This window comes from Nyctibius grandis, chromosome 7 (assembly GCF_013368605.1).
Source record: "Nyctibius grandis isolate bNycGra1 chromosome 7, bNycGra1.pri, whole genome shotgun sequence".
Classification (NCBI taxonomy): domain Eukaryota; kingdom Metazoa; phylum Chordata; class Aves; order Nyctibiiformes; family Nyctibiidae; genus Nyctibius; species Nyctibius grandis.
Window position 1 is genome coordinate 58,815,748 of NC_090664.1, and position 21,643 is coordinate 58,837,390.

At 67.1% G+C, this 21,643-nt stretch overlaps 1 protein-coding gene, 1 long non-coding RNA gene and 1 other non-coding gene across 3 annotated transcripts; all 3 read left to right on the forward strand.

Moving 5' to 3' along the window:
- The first annotated feature begins 69 nt into the window (after positions 1-69).
- On the forward strand, positions 70-1,460 carry LOC137665447 (uncharacterized). Its single transcript, XR_011048512.1, has 3 exons — positions 70-354; positions 1,040-1,083; positions 1,334-1,460. It is a non-coding gene; the product is annotated as an uncharacterized lncRNA (long non-coding RNA).
- LOC137666062 (small nucleolar RNA SNORA9) lies at positions 831-964 on the forward strand. Its single transcript, XR_011048585.1, has one exon. It is a non-coding gene; the product is annotated as a small nucleolar RNA SNORA9 (small nucleolar RNA).
- Positions 1,461-1,729: 269 nt separating the features above from the next.
- Positions 1,730-21,402, forward strand: MYO1G (myosin IG). The gene is made up of 22 exons (XM_068404401.1): positions 1,730-1,824; positions 3,676-3,884; positions 3,960-4,053; positions 6,083-6,248; positions 6,330-6,383; positions 7,705-7,800; positions 7,881-7,997; positions 10,333-10,545; positions 10,616-10,761; positions 11,821-11,935; positions 12,555-12,725; positions 12,799-12,869; positions 14,014-14,088; positions 14,189-14,321; positions 15,797-15,963; positions 16,627-16,834; positions 17,821-18,044; positions 19,275-19,419; positions 19,502-19,606; positions 19,687-19,800; positions 20,881-21,035; positions 21,118-21,402. The coding sequence occupies exons 1-22, from the start codon at positions 1,730-1,732 to the stop codon at positions 21,272-21,274; spliced, it is 3,030 nt and encodes a 1,009-aa protein (XP_068260502.1). The 3' UTR covers positions 21,275-21,402.
- Positions 21,403-21,643: the final 241 nt, after the last annotated feature.

A 21,643-nucleotide genomic window follows, 5' to 3' on the forward strand; every position in this document is an offset into this window, starting at 1 on the left:
TAGCCCCGCCCCCTGCTGGGGATGGCCACGCCCATTGGTCTGGCCCCGCCCGCTCTGCCGGCCGGCCACGTCCCCGCTCACCGGGGCCGTCGGGGGTGGCCGAGCGCAGAGCCGGGGCCTCGCCGGGGCCTGGCCGGGGCGGGCGGCGCCGTTCCCGGCCTTGTCCCGCGGCACCGGGGAGCCTGGGCGCTGGGCGCGGGCCTGGGCCGCGGCGGCGCTTCTCTGCGCATGCGCTGACCTCCTCCGTCAGCCTCTCCAACCCTCCCCGCCAGGTGGCGCTGCTGCCCCCCCGGCGCGCTGACGTCACGGCCGGCGTCGCCCCGCCCTCAGCCATGGCGGCAGCAGAGGGGGCAGGTATGGAGGGCGGCGCGGCCCGGGCCCATCCGCCGCCATCCGCCGCCATCCGCGGCCGGGGCCGCTTCTACTGGCCGGGAGAGGAGCGGGGGCGCCCCAGGGCAGTGTGGGGGCTCCCGGGGCAGCGCGGGGCGAGGCCTTTCTCCCGCCTCGGGCCCTGCCGCCGGTGTGAGGCGCGGTGCATGCTGGGAAGGGTAGTCCTCCATGGGCCTCGTGTGGCCGCCTGGGGCCTTTCCTGAGGGGGATCCCGGGGGGGAGCGGGGCTCACTGGGCTGGGGCGGGGGCTGCGGGTCCCTGGGAGGAGGGAGGGTCCTCGGGGGGAGCGGGGGTCACCGGAGCGGGGAGGGCTGCGTGTCCCCGGGGGGAGCGAGGGTTCCCGGGGGGAGGGAGGGTGACCGGGCCTCGCAGGGGGTGGCTTCGTGTCCCCCGGGGGCCCAGCGGTGCCCGGTTGCCCCTGTCCCCCCCTCCCGTGCCCTCCGCAAGGCTTCCAGCGTGGGGGGGCCTGCCGTGGCTCCCTCCATTCCTACAGTACTTGCCAGAGCAGCCCCGGGACGGTTTGAGGCCTCTCCCTGCTTTCCCCGGGGAGGGGTTATAGAAATCCCGGACACCCCCAGAGCCGGGGGGGGGGGAACCGGAGGGGACACCCGGGTGTCACTAATGCCGCTCTTTCCCTCTCCGGTGACAGGCTGATGAGCCGCTGGGACATCAGAAGCCACCAGGAACGGGGAGGTGGGTTGACCAGGCCTGTTTGGGGGGGGGTTGTGGCCCACACTCCCTCCTCTTGTAGTAATTAGCTTAATTTTGTGTAATTAGCTGTGTCAGCCGCAGCGCCAAGGTCTTGTCGCTTCATTAACCAGCCCTAATTATATCCTGGTGAGGAGGGGCTGTCCCCTCGGTGGTCCCTGGGGATCCCCTCGCCACGCAGCCTCGTTAGCGCCGTCATCCTCATTATCTTAACGATCACCCCCTTCTTTTCCAGCTCTCCGACCATCCTCACCTTGGCTTGTTCTTCCCAGAGTTCCCAGTTACCGGCGTTTAACTGGAGATACTGGGATGCCAGATGGGTGATTGCCAAAATCTTAATAAATAAGCAATTTATTTATTAATTGGAGAGTATTTTTGGGGGGGGAAAGGGGACACGTGGTGGCACGTTTGGGGACAATGGAGGTGGCACAGCGGGAGGTGCCACACGGTGATGGGCAAGGTCAGCCGTGCGGGGCCAAGTCCCCACCCCACAGATCGGGATGTCCCCACCCCATAAATCTGAACGTCCCCAAGTGTCACCTCGCGGGGGGGTGACGGTGACACCCGAGTGGCGCCTGCGCCGCGGTCTCGGCGGCGCGGGAAGGGAAGTTGGGTGCCCGGCGGGCGCGGCATGGCGGAGCTGGAGGGACCCGAGTGCGGCAAAGCCGACTTCGTCCTCCTGGACGAGGTGACCATGGAGCAGTTCCTGGAGAACCTGCGCCTGCGGTAGGGGGACACGGGGCTGGGGGGGGGGACATGGGGCAGGGGACACCCCCCAGGTGCCACCCCGGCACCCCCCGGGGCTGCTGGGTGCAGCGTGAGACCCCCACGGTGGCACCTGGGACGTGGACCCTGGCGTGGCGGTGATGGGGGGCACCAGGGACCCCCCCAAAGTGCCACCAGGGACCCTAAAGTGCCACCAGGGAACCCTAAAGTGCCACCGGGGACCCCCCAAGTGCCACCGGGGAACCCCGAAGTGCCACCAGGGACCCCAAAGAGCCACCGGGGACCCCTAAAGAGCCACCAGGGACCCCCCAAGTGCCACCGGGGACGCGGAAGCGCCCAGCACCAACCCCCCGTGGGGCTTCCTGCCCGCTGCCGTGGGGGGAAACTGAGGCACGGCCCCACCCAGCAGCGGGTGGGGGGCTGGCGGGCGCCGGGGGGGGCACCCACGGGGTCCCCCCCGCTTCCTGCCCGCACCCACAAGTGGTGCCGACAGGAAGAGCCGCTGCCCCACGGCGCCGCCCAGCCCCATGGTGCCCGCGGGGAGGGCGGCTCTGCCCCATGGCGTGGTTCTGGGGGGCACCGGAGCCCTGCTGTGCCCCACGGGGAGGCTCCCTGCCCCACCGCCCAGCACCCCACAGGATGCCACCCTGCCCCCACAGGATGCCACTTTGCCACAGAGCACAGCACCCCACAGACTGTGCATCCTGCCCCATAGCACAGCACCCCACAGAGTGCCACCCCACAGCACCCTGCGGGGTATGCCCCCTGCCCCACAGCACCCCCCAGGGTGCCATCCTGCCCCACAGCCCGCTGGGTGCCACCCCACGGCACCACAGCCCGCAGGGTGCCACCCCACAGCCCCACACTCCACAGGGTGCCAGCCCGCAGGGTACCACCCCAGAGCCCCACACCCCGCAGGGTACCACCCCACACCCCACAGGGTGCACCCCACAACCCCACAGCCCGCAGGGTGCCACCCCACAGTCCCCCAACCCCACAGGGTGCCACCCCGCAGCCCATAGGGTGCCACCCCACAGCCCCACCGCCCACAGGGTGCCACCCCACAGCCTACAGGGTGCCCCCCCACAGCCCCCCACCCCACAGGGTGCCTCCCCACAGCCCGCAGGGTGCCACCCCGCAGGGTGCCACCCCGCAGCCCCACACTCTGCAGGGTGCCACCCCACAGCCCCCCACCCCACAGGGTGCCACCCCACACCCCACACCCCACAGTGTGCCACCCCACAGCCCCACCCCACAGTGTGCCACCCCACAGCCCCACCACCCACAGGGTGCTACCCCACACCCTGCAGGGTGCCACCCCACAGTCCCCCACGCCACAGGGTGCCACCCCACAGCCCCACCACCCACAGGGTGCCTCCCCACAGCCCGCAGGGTGCCACCCCACACCTCCACAACCCACAGGGTGCCCCCCCACACCCCGCAGGGTGCCACCCCACAGCACCGAGCCCCACAAGGTACCACCCCACAGCCCGCAGCGTGCCACCCCACAGCCCCACGCTCCACAAGGTGCCACCCCACACTCCACAGGGTGCCCCCCCACAGCCCGCAGGGTGCCACCCCACAGCCCCACACTCTGCAGGGTGCCACCCCACAGCTCCCCACCCCGCAGGGTGCCACCCCACAGCCCCCCACCCCGCAGGGTGCCACCCCACAGCCCCACACCCCACAGTGTGCCACCCCACAGCCCCACACCCCACAGGGTGCCACCCCACGTCCACAAGGTGCCACCCCACAGCCCCACACCCCACAGGGTGCCCCCCACACCCCCCAGGGTGCCCCACACCCCGCAGGGCACCCCCCAGCCCTCCCCACCCCCCCCCCCGCGCGCAGGTTCTCGCAGGGCCGCATCTACACGTACATCGGGGAGGTGCTGGTGGCGGTGAACCCGTACCGGGCGCTGGCGCTGTACGGCGCCGCCGCCGTGGAGCGGTACCGGGGCCGCGAGCTCTACGAGCGCCCCCCGCACCTCTTCGCCTTGGCCGACGCCGCCTACAAGGCCATGAAGCGCCGCGCCAAGGACACCTGCATCGTCATCTCGGGTACGGAGGGGCACCCTTGGGTGGGGGGGCACCCTTGGGTGGGCACCCCGGCCCACCCCCTGCCCTCGGTGCCAGGCGAGAGCGGCGCGGGCAAGACGGAGGCCAGCAAGCACATCCTGCAGTACATCGCCGCCATCACCAACCCCGGCCAACGCGCCGAGGTGGAGAGGTGGGGCTGGCACTGCTGGGCACCCGCCCCGGGGACCTGGGTGGGGGATCTGGGTGGGGGGAGGCGTGGGGAGGGGGGAACAGGGTGGCCCATGTGCATAGGGGTGGTGTGGGGGTGACCAGGGGTGCCCCATGCCATGGGGTGGGGGACCAGGGGTGCCCCGTGTGCATAGGGGTGGTGTGGGGGTGACCAGGGGTGCCCCATGCCATGGGGTGGGGGACCAGGGGTGCCCCGTGTGCATAGGGGTGGTGTGGGGTGACCAAGGGTGCCCCATGCCCATAGGGGTCGTCTGAGGTGACCAGGGGTGCTCCATGCCCATAGGGGTGGTGTGGGGTGACCAAGGGTGCCCCGTGCCCATAGGGGTCGTCTGAGGTGACCAGGGGTGCTCCATGCCCATAGGGGTGGTGTGGGGTGACCAAGGGTGCCCCATGCCCATAGGGGTCGTCTGAGGTGACCAGGGGTGCTCCATGCCCATAGGGGTGGTGTGGGGTGACCAAGGGTGCCCCGTGCCCATAGGGGTCGTCTGAGGTGACCAGGGGTGCTCCATGCCCATAGGGGTGGTGTGGGGTGACCAAGGGTGCCCCATGCCCATGGGGTGGGGTGACCAGGGGTACCCCATGCCCATAAGGATGGTCTGGGGTGACCAGGGGTGCCCCATGCCCATAGGGGTCGTCTGAGGTGACCAGGGGTGCTCCATGCCCATAGGGGTGGTGTGGGGGTGACCAGGGGTGCCCCATGCCTGTGGGGTGGGGGACCAGGGGTGCCCCGTGTGCATAGGGGTGGTGTGGGGTGACCAAGGGTGCCCCATGCCCATAGGGGTCGTCTGAGGTGACCAGGGGTGCTCCATGCCCATAGAGGTGGTGTGGGGTGACCAAGGGTGCCCCATGCCCATAGGGGTCGTCTGAGGTGACCAGGGGTGCTCCATGCCCATAGGGGTGGTGTGGGGGTGACCGGGGGTGCCCCATGCCCATGGGGTGGGGTGACCAGGGTGCCCCATGCCCATAGGGGTCGTCTGAGGTGACCAGGGGTGCTCCATGCCCATAGGGGTGGTGTGGGGGTGACCAGGGGTGCCCCATGCCCATGGGGTGGGGTGACCAGGGGTACCCCATGCCCATAAGGATGGTCTGGAGTGACCCAGGGATGTCCCATGCCCATAGGGATGGTTTGTGGGTGACCAAGGGTGCCCCATGTGCATAGGGATGGTTTGGGGTGACCAAGGGTGCCCCATGCCCATGGGGTGGAGGCCCCTGAGGTGCCCCATGTGCATAGAGGTGGTCTGGGGTAACCAGGGGTGCCCCATGCCTGTGGGGTAGTCCTAGGGTGCTCCATGCCCATAGGGATGGTCTGGGGTGACCAAGGGTGCCCCATGCCCATGGGGTGGAGGCCCCTGAGGTGTCCCATGTGCATAGGGATGGTCTGGGGTGACCAGGGGTGCCCCATGCCTGTGGGGTAGTCCTAGGGTGCTCCATGCCCATAGGGATGGTCTGGGGTGACCAGGGGTGCCCCGTGCCTGTGGGGTGGGAGGATGAGGGTGCCCCATGCCTGTAGGGTGGTCCTGGGAGGCCCTAGGGTGCCCTATGTCAGGGTTTGGGCAACAAGGGGGTGCCCCATGCCCATAAGGATGGTTTGGGGTGACGAAGGGTGCCCCATGCCCATGGGGTGGGGCGACCAGGGTGCCCCATGAGCATAGGGGTGGTGTGGGGTGACCAGGGGTGCCCCATGTCCATAGGGAAGTTGGGGGGGGGAACTAGGGGTGCCCCATGCCTGGGGGGGTCCTGGGGTGTCCCATGCCCATAGGGATGGTCTGGGGTGACCAGGGGTGCCCCATGCTGGTGGGGTGGGGTGACCAGGGTGCCCCATGCCCATAGGGAAGGTGTGGAGGGATGGGGGGACCCCATGGCCATATGGGTGGTGTGGGGGGCCTTGGGGAGCCGTGTCCTGTGTCCGTGTGTGAGGCTGCAGCCGTGTGTTGCCATTCCATGCCGTGCCGTGCCGTGCCATGCCATGCTGTGCCACCCCACCCCACCAGGGTGAAGCATGTGCTGCTGCAGTCCAACTGCGTCCTGGAGGCCTTCGGCAACGCCAAGACCAACCGCAACGACAACTCCAGCCGCTTCGGCAAGTACATGGACATCAACTTCGACTTCAAGGGCGACCCCATGGGCGGCCACATCCACAACTACCTCCTGGAGAAGGTGCCATGGGTGGGCATGGCCGGGGGGGTGCTGGTCCCACCTGGGCACCGCCTGGCACTCACCCCCTGCTCCCTCTTCCAGTCACGAGTCCTCCAGCAGCAGCCAGGAGAGAGGAACTTCCACGCCTTCTACCAGGTGAGCCAGGGGTGGGGTGGGATGGATGGGATGGGGTCAGGATGGATGGGATGGATGGATGGGATCTACCGGATGAGTTGGGGATGGGATGGATAAGATGGGATGGATGGGATCTGTGGGATGGGGATAGGATGGTTGGGATGAGAAGGTTGAGATGGATGGAGTGGGGATGGGATGGATGAGATGGGGTAAAATGGTTGGGATGGGACAGATGGGATGGATGGGATCTATGGGATGGATGAGATGAGGAGGTTGGGATGGGATGGATGGGATCTGTGGGATGGAGTAGGGTCGGGATGTTTGGGGTGAGGAGGTTGGGATGGATAGCATCTGTGGGATGGGTAAGATGGGATGGATGGGATCTATGGGATGGGATGGGGTGGATGAGGTGGGTGGGTTGGGGACAGGATGGATGGGATGGGATGGATGAGATGGGGTAAGATGAATGGGATGGGACAGATGGGATGGATGGGATCTACAGGATGCAATGGGGACGGGATGGATGGGATGAGAAGGTTGGGATGGGATGGGGACGGGATGGTTGGGATGAGAAAGATGGGATGGATGGGGTGGGCATGGGGTGGGGATGGGATGGATGTGATCAATGGGATAGGGTGGGATGGATGGGATGGAAAGGGATCTATGGGATGGATGGGGTGAGAAGGTTGGGATGGGATAGATGGGATGGATGTGATCTATGGGATGGGGTGGGATGGATGGGATGAGGTTGAGATGGGATGGATGAGATGGGATGGATGGAACCTGTGGGATGGATGGGGATGGGATGGATGGGATGAGAAGGTTGGGATGGGATAGATGGGATGGGTATGATCTATGGGGTGGGGTGTGGTGGGATGGATGGGATCTGTGGGTTGGGAGGGGGACAGGATGGTTGGGATGAGAAGGTGGGGCTGGAGTGGGGATGGGGTGGATGAGATGGGATGGGTTGGATGGGATGAGAAGGTTGGGATGGATGGATGGATGGATGGATGGGATCTGTGGGATGAGATGATGGGATGGGGGCGGGATGGGTGGGGTGAGAAGGTTGGGATGGGATGGATGGGATCTATGGGATGGGATGGTTGGGATGAGAAGGTTGGGATGGGATGGATGGGATCTATGGGATGGGATGGTTGGATGAGAAGGTTGGGATGGGATGGATGGGGATGGGGTAGATGGGATGGGTGGGATCTATGGGATGGGGATGGGATGGGGATGGGATGGGTGGGGTGAGATGGGTGGGCCAGGATGTGACAGGGTGGGGGGACACCAGGTGGGGGGTCACCCCCCGCGGGTGCTGACCCCCCTCCCCACCCCGCAGCTCCTGCTGGGCGCCCCCCCGGCCCTGCTGGCCGCGCTGCACCTCGGCCGGGACCCCCGCGCCTACCGCTACACCCGGGAGGGGGCCCAGGGTGGCGTGAGTGGGACTGGGGAGAACTGGGGGGGACTGGGGGGGGTCAGGGGGGTCCCAGCCCCTCACCCCGACCCCCCCCCCAGGGCTGCGGGGACGACGCCGGTGGCTACCGGGCGGTGGAGGCGGCCATGGGCATCATCGGGTTCTCCCCCGAGGAGGTGGCCGCCGTGCGGCGCACCCTGGCCGCCGTCCTGCACATGGTGAGACCCCCCCCAGTACGGGACCCACCCCCCAGTATGGGACCCCCCCCACCAGTATGGGACCCCTGCACCAGTATGGGACCCCCGCACCAGTATGGGATCCCCTGCACCAGTATGGGACCCCTGCACCAGTATGGGACCCCCCTACCAGTATGGGACACCCTGCACCAGTATGGGACCCCTTGCATGAGTACGGGACCCCCCCGACCAGTACGGGACCCCCCCACCAGTACGGGACCCCCCCACCAGTATGGGACACCCCCACCAGTATGGGACCCTCACACCAGTATGGGACCCCCGCACCAGTACAGGATCCCCTGCACCAGTATGGGACCCTTGCACCAGTATGGGACACCCCCCCCCAGTATGGGACCCCCTGCACCAGTATGGGACCCCTGCACCAGTATGGGACCCCCCCTCACCAGTATGGGACCCCTTCACACCAGTATGGGACTCCCCGCACCAGTACAGGATCCCCTCCACCAGTATGGGACCCCCGCACCAGTACAGGATCCCCCCCACCAGTATGGGACCCCCCCACCAGTGTGGGACCCCCCCACCAGTATGGGACCCCCCCACCAGTATGGGACCCCTGCACCAGTATGGGACCCCCCTACCAGTATGGGACCCCCCGCACCAGTATGGGACCCCCCCACCAGTATGGGACCCCCTGCACCAGTATGGGACCCCTGCACCAGTATGGGATCCCCCCTCACCAGTATGGGACCCCCCTCACCAGTATGGGACACCCCCACCAGTACAGGACCCCTCCACCAGTATGGGACCCCCCCACCAGTATGGGACCCCCCCACCAGTATGGGACCCCCCGTACCAGTATGGGACCCCCTGCACCAGTACAGGACCCCCTGCACCAGTATGGGACCCCCTGCACCAGTATGGGACTCCCCTCACCAGTATGGGACCCCCTCGCACCAGTATGGGACCCCTGCACCAGTATGGGACCCCCTGCGCCAGTACAGGATCCCCCCCACCAGTACGTGACCCCCCCACACCAGTATGGGACCCCCCCACCAGTACAGGCCTCCCCACACACCAGTACAGCCCCCACACACCAGTACGGCCCCAGGCAGCCCAGTACAGCACAGCCCAATACAAACCAGTATAACCCAGCACAGCCCAATACAAACCAGTATAACCCAGCACAGCCCAATACAAACCAGTATAACCCAGCACAGCCCAATACAAACCAGTATAGCCCAGCACAGCCCAATACAAACCAGTATAGTCCAGCACAGCCCAGTGCAACCCAGCACAGCCCAATACAAACCAGTACAGCCCAATTCAACCCAGCACAGCCCAATACAAACCAGTACAGCCGGATGCAACCCAGAACAGCCCAGTGAAAACCAGTACAGCCGGATGCAACCCAGAACAGCCCAGTGCAAACCAGTACAGCCCGATGCAACCCAGCACAGCCCAATACAAACCAGTGCAACCCAGCACATCCCAATACAAACCAGTATAGCCCAACACAGCCCAATACAAACCAGTATAGCCCAGCACATCCCAGTACAAACCAGTACAACCCAGCACATCCCAGTACAAACCAGTACAGCCCCATATATCCCAGCACATCCCAATACAACCCAGTGCAACCCAGCACATCCCAATACAAACCAGTATAGCCCAGCACATCCCAGTACAAACCAGTACACCCCAGCACATCCCAGCACATCCCAGTACAGCCCCATATAAACCAGCACATCCCAATACAACCCAGTGCAACCCAGCACATCCCAATACAAACCAGTACAGCCCAGCACAGCCTAGTACAACCCAGTGCAAACCAGCACATCCCAATACACACCAGTATAGCCCAGCACAGCCCAATACAAACCAGTACAGCCCAGCACATCCCAATACAAACCAGTATAGCCCAGCACAGCCTAGTACAACCCAGTGCAAACCAGCACATCCCAATACAAACCAGTATAGCTCAACACAGCCCAATACAAACCAGTGCAACCCAGCACATCCCAATACAAACCAGTATAGCCCAGCACAGCCCAATACAAACCAGTATAGCCCAGCACAGCCCAATACAAACCAGTACAGCCCAGCACATCCCAATACAAACCAGTATAGCCCAACACAGCCCAATACAAACCAGTATAGCCCAGCACAGCCCAATACAAACCAGTACAGCCCAGCACAACCTAGTACAACCCAGTACAACCCAGCACATCCCAGTACAAACCAGTACAGCCCCCTACAGCCCAGCCCAGCCCGGGGTGCGGGTGCCACCACCCCTGGCACACCCACCCCTCTCGGGGCACTCCCGTGCGTCCCCCCCAGCCCCGCTCACCGCCCGCAGGGCAACGTGGAGTTCGTGGCGGAGGGCGAGGGGGCGGCGGTGGCACCGGGGGCGGTGGCGGCGGTGGCAGCGGTGGCCGAGCTGACGGGCACGGCCCCGGACCCGCTGCGGCGGGCGCTGGTGGCCCGGACGGTGGCGGCGGGCGGCGGGGAGCTCATCGAGAAGGGCCACAGCCCCCGCGAGGCCGCCTACGCGCGGGACGCCTGTGCCAAGGTAGGGAGGGGACACGGGGGGTGGGTGGCATGTCCCCCATGGGTGCCCACCACCCTGGCACCGTCCTCAGGCCATCTACGAGCGGCTCTTCGGGTGGATCGTGGCGCGCGTCAACGCCGGCATGGCCACCCGCGGCTACGACGCCCGCCGGCACGGCAAGGCCACCGTCATCGGCGTCCTCGACATCTACGGCTTCGAGATCTTCGACACCAACAGGTGACCCGGGCTGGGGAAGGGGGGACACGGAGGGGACGGGGAGGGACAGCTGGGAGGGACAGGGGTTGGGAGGGACACGTGGAGGTGACAGGAGCCAGGACATGGAGGGACAAGAGCACAAGGGACCCGTGCGGATGACAGGAGCCAGGAGGGACACCTGGGGGACAGGGCTTGGGAGGGACACATGGAGGGATAGGAGCCAGGACATGGAGGGACAAGAGCACAAGGGACCCGTGCAGGTGACAGGAGCCAGGAGGGACATCTGGGGGACAGAGCTTGGGAGGGACATGTGGAGGTGACAGGATCTGAGGGGGACCCATGGAGGTGGTAGGACCCAGGAGGGACATGGAGGGACAAGATCACAAGGGACCCGTGCAGATGACAGGAGCCAGGAGGGACACATGGGTGGGACAGGGCTTGTGAAGGCCATGTAGAGGTGACAGGACCCAGGAGAACTCAAGGAGGGGACAGGGGTTGGGAGGGACACGTAGAGGGACAGGAGCCAGGACATGGAGGGACAAGACCACAATGGACACTTGCAGATGACAGGAGCCAGGAGGGACACCAGGGGGACAGGGCTCGGGAGGGACATGTGGAGGTGACAGGATCTGAGGGGGACCCATGGAGGTTGCAGGAGCCAGGAGGGACATGGAGGGACAAGACCACAAGGGACCCGTGCAGATGACAGGAGCCAGGAGGGACACAGGGAGGAGACAGGGCTTGGGAGGGACATGTAGAGGTGACAGGAGCCAGGAGGGACACGGGGAGGGGACAGGGCTTGGGAGGGACACACAGCAGGGGAAGATGCCCAAGTGACAAGACCCAGGAGGGACACGTGGAGGGGATGGCACCCAGGAAGGACAAGACCACAAGGGACACATGGAGGTGATGGGCCAAGGACCAGGAGGGCCCCACGGAGGGACAGGAGCAGGAGGGACAGGCCCAGGATGTCCCCAGCAGGGCCCTGTGGCTTGGGGGGGGGCCCGCAGCAGGGTGGGGTGGGCAGGGGACGTGGTGGGGGGCCGGGTGGCAGCGGGTGGCCTGTCCCCCTGCCCGCAGCTTCGAGCAGTTCTGCATCAACTACTGCAACGAGAAGCTGCAGCAGCTCTTCATCGAGCTGGTGCTGCGGCAGGAGCAGGCGGAGTACCAGCGGGAGGGCATCGCCTGGCAGAGCGTGAGGGACAGGGGACCCGGGGGGGACATGGGGGGGCATCGCCTGGGAGAGCGTGAGGGGACAGGGGACATGGGGACAGGGGAGGGCATCGCCTGGCAGAGCGTGAGGGGACATGGGGGGGACATGGGGGGGCATCGCCTGGCAGAGCGTGAGGGGACATGGGGGGGACATGGGGGGGCATCGCCTGGCAGAGCGTGAGGGGACAGGGGACATGGGGGGGACATGGGGGGACATGGGGACATGGGGGGGACATGGGGGGGCATGGGGACACGGGGGGACAGGGGAGGGCATCGCCTGGCAGAGCGTGAGGGGACAGGGGACATGGGGACACGGGGGGGGCATCGCCTGGCAGAGAGTGAGGGACAGGGGACACGGGGGGGGACATGGGGACATGGGGGGGACATGGAGGGGACATGGGGGGACATGGGGACACGGGGGGAACATGGAGGGACATGGGGACACGGGGGGGACAGGGGAGGGCATTGCCTGGCAGAACGCGAGGGGACAGGGGACATGGGGACATGGGAGGGCATCGCCTGGCAGAGCATGAGGGGACATGGGGACATGGGTAGGGTCATGGGGACATGGGGGACACACGGGGGACATGTCCCCCCCCCAGATCGAGTACTCCAGCAACGAGCCCATCGTGGCGCTGGTGGAGCAGCCCCACCGCGGGGTGCTGGCGCTGCTGGACGAGGCGTGCCTGGCCGCGGGCACCGTCACCGACGCCCTCTTCCTCGCCTCCATGGACGCCCGCCTGGGCCACCACCCCCACTACAGCAGCCGCAAGGTGCTCCTGGGGGGGCTTCATGGGTGGGGGGTGGCCATGGGTGGGGGGCTGACACCCACCCCCTGCTCCCCAGCTCTGCCCCACCGACAAGACCATGGAGTTCGACCGGGACTTCCGCATCAAGCACTACGCTGGAGATGTCACGTGAGGGGGCGTTGGGGGGCCGTGGGTGTCATCAGGTGGCCGTGGGGCACATGGAGGACTTGGGGGGGTCACAGTGGGCTGTGGGTGTCATCAGGTGGCCATGGGGCTCCATGGAGGACTTTGGGGGAGTCACAGTGGGCTGTGGGTGTCATCAGGTGGCCATGGGGCACCATGGAGGACTTTGGGGGAGTCACAGTGGGCTGTGGGTGTCATCAGGTGGCCATGGGGCACCATGGAGGACTTTGGGGGGGTCACGGTGGGCTATGGGTGTCATTGGGTGGCCATGGGGCTGTGGGGCACCACGTCAGCTGGGGCCATGGGAGTGTGAGTGGCCATCAAGGACTATGGTCATGATGAGTGGCCGTGGGGTTGGGGGGGACCATGGAGAACCGTGGGGGACCATGGTGGGCCTTGAGGCCATGAAGGACCTTGGAAGGGCGTGGGGGGACCATGGAGGGACACTTGGGCCCATGGGATGATGGGGGCTCTTGGGGGTCTGTGGTTGACCATGAAGCCTTGAAGAACCATGGGGGTCATGTGAGAGCATGGAGGGGGGTTGAGGGCCTGTGGGAGGTGGGTTGAGGTCATGGGGGACCATCAGGCTGTGGGGAACTATGGAGGACTTGGTGGGGTGTCAGCTGGGGCCATGGGAGTATGGGTGGCCATCAGGGACTATGGACATCTGTGAGTGGCCGTGGGGTTGTGGTGGGGCCACGGAGAGCTGTGGGGAGCCATGGGGGACCTTGGGAGGGCATGGGCGACCATGGTGGGGGCACTTGGGACCGTGGAGAGCCATAGAGGTCCCTGGGGGACTATGGGGTGGCCTTGGTTGGCCATGGGGCTTTGAGGAGCCATGGGCTATTGTGTGGAGAGCGTGGGAGGCCGTTTGGGGGACTACTGGGGTCCACGGGGCCTGGGAGGTCCCCAGAGGCCACGTGCAGCAGGACATGCCATGCCATGACCTGGGGACAGTGGGGACAGGAGACTCAGTGTCCATGAACACTGAACCTCACAGTCCCTTGGCCTCCATGGGTGCCCCCAGGGCCACGTGTCACCTCGACATGTCACCTGGGCCACCACAGCCACCTGGTGGTCCTTCAGGAGGTGGCTGGAGGGGTCCCCACCATGGTGTCCCCTCCCTCAGGTACTCGGTGGAGGGTTTCCTGGACAAGAACAAGGACACGCTCTTCCAGGACTTCAAACGGCTCTTCTACAACAGGTTGGGGACACGGGGGGCAGCTGGCGGGCTGGTGGCAGAGCCATGGGGCAGGAGCGGGGGGTTGCCGGTGCTGCCAGCCCCACGGCGACGCCGTCCCCAGCGCGGACCCCGTGGTGCGGGCCATGTGGCCCGACGGCGAGCAGAGCGTCACCGAGGTGACCAAGCGCCCGCTGACCACCGGCACGCTCTTCAAGAACTCCATCGTGGCCCTGGTGGAGAACCTCGCCTCCAAGGTAGGGCACCGGGGACAGCCGGGCATGTCCCCGTGCCAGCCTGGCATGTCCCTGTGCCAGCCTGACATGTCCCCATGCCAGCTGGGCATGTCCCCAACCCATCTTGGTATGTCCTCAACCCATCTTGGTGTGTCCCCAACCCATCTTGGTATGTCCTCAACCCATCTTGGTGTATCCCCAACCCATCTTGGTATGTCCCCAACCCATCTTGGTGTGTCCCCAACCCATGTTGGTATCTCCCCAACCCATCTTGGTGTATCCCCAACCCATCTTGGTATGTCCCCAACCCATCTTGGTATGTCCCCAACCCATCTTGGTGTATCCCCAACCCATCTTGGTATGTCCCCAACCCATCTTGGTATCTCCCCAACCCATCTTGGTATGTCCCCAACCCATCTTGGTGTATCCCCAACCCATCTTGGTATGTCCCCAACCCATCTTGGTATGTCCTCAACCCATCTTGGTATGTCCCCAACCCATCTTAGTGTGTCCCCAACCCATCCTGGTATGTCCCCAAGACCCACGGTCATGCTCCTGAGGCAGCCAAGCATGTCCCCGAGCCAGCCTGACATGTCCCTGCCCCAGCTGGGCATGTCCCCAGGCAACCAATCCTGTCCCCAAGCCAGCCTGGCATGTCCCCAGCCAACCAAGATGTCTTTGAGCCAGCCAGGCCTGTCCCTGCGCCAGTTGAGCATGTCCTTGTGCCAGCCTGGCATGTCCGTGTGCCAGCCTGGCATGTCCCCAGCCAACCAAGCCTGTCCCCAAGTCAGCTGAGCATGTCCCTGAGACAGGTGGCATGTCCCCAGGCAACCAAGCCTGTCCCCAAGCCAGCCTGCCATGTCTCTGTGCCAGCCTGGCATGTTCCTGTGCCAGCCTGGCATGTCCCAAGCCAACCAAGCCGGTCCCCGAGCCAGCTGAGCATGTCCCCGTGCCAGCCCGGTGTGTCCCTGTGCCAACCTGGCATGTCCCCAAGCCAGCCAAGATGTCTTTGAGCCAGCCTGTCGTGTCCCCAAGCCAGCCAAGCCTGTCCCTGCTCCAGCTGAGCATGTGCCTCTGCCAGCTTGGCACGTCCCTGTGCCAGCCTGACATGTCCTTAAGTCAGCTGAGCATGCCCCTGTGCCAACCTGGCATGTCCCCAAGTCAGCTGAGTGTGTCCCTGTGCCAGCCTGGAATGTCCCCAAGCCAGCTGAGCATGTCCCTGTGCCAGCCTGGCATGTCCCCAGGCAACCAAGCCTGTCCCCAAGCCAGCCAGGCACGTGCCTGTGCCAGCGTGGCATGTCCCCAAGTCAGCTGAGCCTGTCCCCATGCCAGCCTGGCATGTCCCCAAGCCAGCCAAGACGTCCATGTCCCCACGCCACCGAGCCCTCCCGTCCCTATGCCCCGTGCAGTCCCACCCTGTGTGCCCAGACCCCCCCCGCAACCCAGGACACCGGCTGGGCTCGGTGCCACCGCTCTGCCCCCCCATGTCCCCGCAGGAGCCCTACTACGTGCGCTGCATCAAACCCAACGAGCTCAAGTCCCCGACGCTCTTCGACGCCGAGCGCTGCCGCCACCAGGTCGCCTACCTGGGGCTGCTGGAGAACGTCCGCGTGCGCCGCGCCGGCTTCGCCTACCGCCAGCCCTACCACCGCTTCCTCCTGCGGTACGGCCCCGTGTCCCCACGTGTCCCCCTGGCCACCCCCTGTGTCCCCCTGGCCACCCTGTGTCCCCCCGGCCACCCCCTGTCCCCCCCCGGCCACCCCTGTGTCCCCCTGTGTCCCCCCGGCCACCCCCGTGTCCGCCCAGCCACCCCCCGTGTCTCCCCGGCCACCCCCCGTGTCCCCTTGGCCACCCCCATGTCCCCCCGGCCTCCCCCCATGTCCCCCCGGCCACCCCCGTGTCCCCCCAACCACCCCCCGTGTCCCCCCGGCCATCCCCGTGTCCCCCCGGCCACCCCCCGCATTCCCCCAGCCACCCTCTGCGTCCCCCCGGCCACCCCCGTGTCCGCCCGGCCACCCCCTGCTTCCCCCTGGCCACCCCCGTGTCCCCCCGCATCCCCCTGGCCACCCCCGTGTCCCCCCGTGTCCCCCCGGCCACCCCCGTGTCCCCCCGGCCACCCCCCGCGTCCCCCCGGCCACCCCCCGTGTCTCCCCGGCCACCCTCGTGTCCCCCCCCGGCCACCCCCCGTGTCCCCCCCCGGCCACCCCCCGCGTCCCCCCGGCCACCCTCGTGTCCCCCCCCGGCCACCCCCCGTGTCCCCCCCCGGCCACCCCCCGCGTCCCCCCGGCCACCTCCATGTCCCCTCTCACCCCTCTTTGTCCCCAAGGTACAAGATGACCTGTGAGTACACGTGGCCCAACCACCTGATGGCCAGCGACCGGGAGGCCACGCAAGCCCTCCTGGAGCAGCACGGCTTCCAGGACGACGTGGCTTATGGCCACAGCAAGGTCTTCATCCGCACGCCGCGCACCCTCGTCTGCCTCGAGCGGGCGCGGGCGCAGCTCGTCCCCATCATCGTCCTGCTGCTGCAGAAGGTGGGCGCTGGCACGGGGTTGGGGGGATGTGGGGTTGGGGGGATGTGGGGTTGGGGGGACACGGGGTTGGGGGGACACGGGATTGAGGGGAACAGAGGGCTGGAGGGACACGGGGTTGGGATGACACGGCGTTGGGGGGACACGGGGTTGGAGGGACACAGGGTTGGGATGACACATGGTTGGGGGGACACGGGGTTGAGGGGACATGGGGCTGGGGGGACATGGGGCTGGGGTGACGTGGGGTTGGGGGGACACGGGGCTGGGGTGACATGGAGTTGGGGGGACATGGGGTTGGGGGGACACGGCGTTGGGGGGACACGGGGTTGGGGGGACACGGCATTGGGGGTACATGGGGTTGGGGGGACACAGGGTTGAGGGGACACAGGGTTGGGGTGACGTGGGGTTGGGGTGACACGGGGTTGGGGTGACATGGAGTTGGGGTGACACGGGCTTGGGATGACACATGGTTGGGGGGACACAGGGTTGAGGGGACACGGGGTTGGGGGGACACAGGGTTGGGGTGACATGGGGCCGGGGTGACACGGGGTTGAGGGGACACAGGGTTGGGGTGACGTGGGGTTGGGGAGACATGGGGCTGGGGGGACACAGGGTTGAGGGGACATGGGGTTGGTGGGACACAGGGTGGGATGACACAGGGTTGGGGGGACGTGGTGTTGGGGGTCATGGGGCATGGTATAGGGCATGGCATGGGGTGCACTGTGGGGCAGGGCATGGGGCATGGTGTGGGGTGTGACATGGGGCAGGCTGTGGGGCTGGCACAGGCCGTGGGGCTGGCACAGGCCGCACCGGGGACTTTTGGGGTGCCAGTCGCCCCCGCCGCAGTGCTGGGGGTCCCGGGGCGGCGTGCCCTGACCCCGCGCTGGCAGGCCATGGGGCAGGCCATGGGGCAGGCTGTGGGGCAGGCTGTGGGGCAGGCCGTGGGGCTGGGGGTCCCGGGGGGCACACCCTGACCCTGGCCCCGTCAGGCGTGGCGCGGGGCCCTGGCGCGGCGGCGGTGCCGGGCCCTGCGCGCCGCCCGCACCATCGTGGCGCTCTACAAGCGGCGGGCGGCCCGCGGGTACCTGCGGGAGCTGCTGCGGCGCCTGGGGGCCCTGCGTGCCCGCCCCGACCTGGGCCAGGGCCTGGCCTGGCCCCAGCCCCCCGCCGCGCTGGCCCGCTTCCACGACACCTGCCAGCGGCTCTTCCGCAGGTGCCACCGCGGGGGGGACGTGGGGCGGGGAGGGGGACAAGGGGTGGGGATTGGGACGTGCGATGGGGACGTGGGACACAGGATGGGGACATGGGATTTGGGATGGGGTTGTGAGACACAGGATGGGGACATGGGATGGGGACGTGGGACATGGGATGTGGGATGGGGATGTGGGGACATGGGATGGGGACATGGGATGGGGACGTGGGATGGGGGCGTGGGATGTGGGACATGGGATGGGGACATGGGGCGTGGGATGGGGATGGGGACATGGGATGGGGACGTGGGGCGTGGGATGGGGACATGGGATGGGGATGGGACATGGGATGGGGACGTGGGACATGGGATGGGGGTGTGGGATGGGGACATGGGATGGGGATGTGGGACATGGGATGGGGACAATGGGATGGAGACGTGGGATGGGGACGTGGGATGGGGATGTGGGACGTGGGACATGGGATGGGAACATAGGGCGTGGGATGGGGATGTGGGATGAGGATGGGACATGGGATGGGGACGTGGGGCATGGGATGTGGGATGGGGACGTGGGATGGGGACGTGGGGCGTGGGATGGGGACGTGGGGCATGGGATGGGGACGTGGGATGGGGATGTGGGATGAGGATGGGACATGGGATGGGGACGTGGGACATGGGAAGTGGGATGGGGATGTGGGACATGGGATGGGGACATGGAGTGGGGACATGGGACATGGAATGGGGATGTGGGTGGGGATGTGGGGTGGGGACATGTGACATAGGATGTGGGATGGGGACGTGGGATGGGGACATGGGACATGGGAAGGCAATGTGGGTTGGGGACATGGGATGGGGATGTGGGATGGGGGACACGGGACATGAGATGTGGGATGGGGACATGGGATGTGGGATGGGGTTGTGGGACACAGGATGGGGACGTGGGATGGGAATGTGGGACATGGGACGGGGACGTGGGACATGGGACATGGGATGGGGATGTGGGATGTGGGATGGGGGCGTGGGATGGGGGCGTGGGATGGGGGCGTGGGATGGGGATGGAGATGTGGGACATGGGATGGGGACGTGGGACATGGGAAGTGGGATAGGGACGTGGGATGGGGATGGAGATGTGGGACATGGGATGGGGACGTGGGATGGGGACAAGGATGTGGGATGGGGATGTGGAACACGGACATGGGCCGGGGACACGGGCCGGGGCTGTGGGTGACGTGGCGGCGCCGTGTCCCCACGCAGGTGGCGGGCGCGGCAGCTGGTGCAGAGCATCCCGCCCTCGGAGCTGGGGCAGGTCCGGGCCAAGGTGGCCGCCATGGAGGCGCTGGGGGGGCTGCGGCAGGACTGGGGCTGCCGGCGCAGCTGGGCGCGGGACTACCTGTCCTCGGTAAGGGCCACCGGCGGGTCGGGGGCGCCCGGTGCCACCCCGCGGTGCCACCACCACCCCACGGTGCCACCACCCCCCGCAGCCCAGCGAGAACCCGGGGCAGGCGCTGGCCTTCGCCCGCCGCCTCCAGGCCCTCAGGGACAAGGTGCACTTCGGCTCCGTCCTCTTCTCCTGCCACGTCCGTAAGGTAACGGGGACGTCCCGCCCGGCCACTGCGGCCGTGTCACCCCCGCCGGCGTGTCCCCTCACCTGGCGCCGTCCCCGCAGATCAACCGCTTCGGGAAGAGCCGGGACCGGGCCATCCTGGTGACCGACCAGCACCTCTACAAGCTGGACCCCCGGCGCCAGTACCGCGTGCTGCGGGCGCTGCCCCTCGGCGCCGTGAGTGTCCCCAGCCCCTACGGTGTCCCCAGCCCCTCCGGTGTCCCCAGGGGGTGGCAGCAGGGATGAGGCCACCCCCTACACCCTGTCCCGGCCAGGCGGGGTCGGGGGACGCAGGCGTCCTGGCTGCCCCGCTCCCCCCCGGAGGATGGAGACCCGCCCGTGGTCCCCAGGGCAGTGCGCCGGGGCTGGCACCGGGAGGTCCCCTGGGACAGAGGTGCCATGCTGGCCCCACCACGCTGGCCATGCCACGCTGTCCCCAACACGCTGGCTGTGTCACGCTGTCCCCACCACGATGGCCCCACCACGCTGTCCCCACCACGCTGGCTGTGCCACACTGTCCCCACATGCTGTCCCCAGTGCCTCACCCACATCACCTTGGCCACACCATGCTGGCTGTGCCATGCTGTCCCCATCACACTGGCTGTGCCATGCTGTCCCCACACGCTGTCCCCACCACACTGGCTGTGCCATGCTGTCCCCACCACGCTGTCCCCACCACACTGCCTCCACCATGCCAGCCATGCCACATTGTCCCCACCACAGTGGCTGTGTCACACTGTCCCCACACGCTGTCCTCACCACACTGGCCATGCCATGCTGTCCCACCACGCTGTCCCCACCACGCTGTCCCCAGTGCCTCACCCACATCACCTTGGCCACACCACGCTGTCCCCACCACGCTGCCTCCACCATGCCAGCCATGCCACATTGTCCCCACCACAATGGCCGTGCCATGCTGTCCCCACACGCTGTCCCCACCACCCTCTCCCCACCACACTGGCCATGCCGTGCTGTCCCCATATGCTGTCCCCACCACGCTGGCTGGGTCACACTGTCCCCACACGCTGTCCCCACCACACTGTCCCCACCACAGTGGCTGTGTCACACTGTCCCTACCACGCTGTCCCCACCACACTGGCCATGCCATGCTGTCCCACCACGCTCTCCCCACACGCTGTCCCCAGTGCCTCACCCCCATCACCTTGGCCACCCCACGCTGGCCACACGGTGGCCCTGACCCCCCCACACCCCCGTGGCCGCGGCGGTGACACCGGTGACCCCGTGCCGTCCCCGCAGGTGACGGGGCTGAGCGTGACAAGCTGCCGGGCGCAGCTGGTGGTCTTCCACACGCAGACCCAGGAGGACGTGGCCGTGTGCCTGCACCGGACGCAGCCCCCGGGGGACAACCGGGTGGGCGAGCTGGTGGGCGTCCTCCTGGAGCACTGCCGCGCGTGAGTGGGGCGCTGGGGGGCTTGGGGGGGGGCTGGCACCCCGTAACCCCCCACCCCACCCCGCTGATGCCACGTGTTGTAGGACCAAGCGGGAGCTGTGGGTCCGCGTCGCCGACTGCATCCAGCTGAGCCTCGGCGGGCGCCGGCGGCTGCTGACGGCCGAGCCGCGGCCGGACGTGGCCACCCCCGATTTCGGCAAGAGCCGCGATGGCTTCGTGCTTTACTGGCCCGGGAAATGAGGGGGGGGCACCCCTGGGTCGCGTCCTGCCCCGCTGGCCCCTGCTCAGGACCCCGCAGCCCCCCCCCGTGACCCCCAACCACGTGTCCCCCTGCGCCGATGCCGAAGGCTTCGTGTGTGCTGGATGGGACCCCCCACCCCAGCCCCCTGCCCTGGCACGGCCAGGACCCACGGGTGCCCTGGCAGCCCCGGCACGGGTGGGTGGGGTGGGATGGATGGGATGGGGTGGGATCTGTGGGATGGGATCTATGGGATGGGGTGGGGTGGGATGGATGAGGTGGGATGGATGGGATGGAGTGAGATGGATGAAGTGGGATGGGATCTATGGGGTGGGATGGGATGGATGAGGTGGGATGGGATCTGTGGGATG

Bases quoted from the DNA above. Each gene is read 5' to 3' on its own strand.
- MYO1G (XM_068404401.1), top strand. From the start codon at position 1,730: ATGGCGGAGCTGGAGGGACCCGAGTGCGGCAAAGCCGACTTCGTCCTC. The intron at 10,762-11,820 runs GTGACCCGGGCT...CCCTGCCCGCAG, and splicing joins GAGATCTTCGACACCAACAG to CTTCGAGCAGTTCTGCATCA. The intron at 12,870-14,013 runs GTGAGGGGGCGT...CCCCTCCCTCAG, and splicing joins CACTACGCTGGAGATGTCAC to GTACTCGGTGGAGGGTTTCC.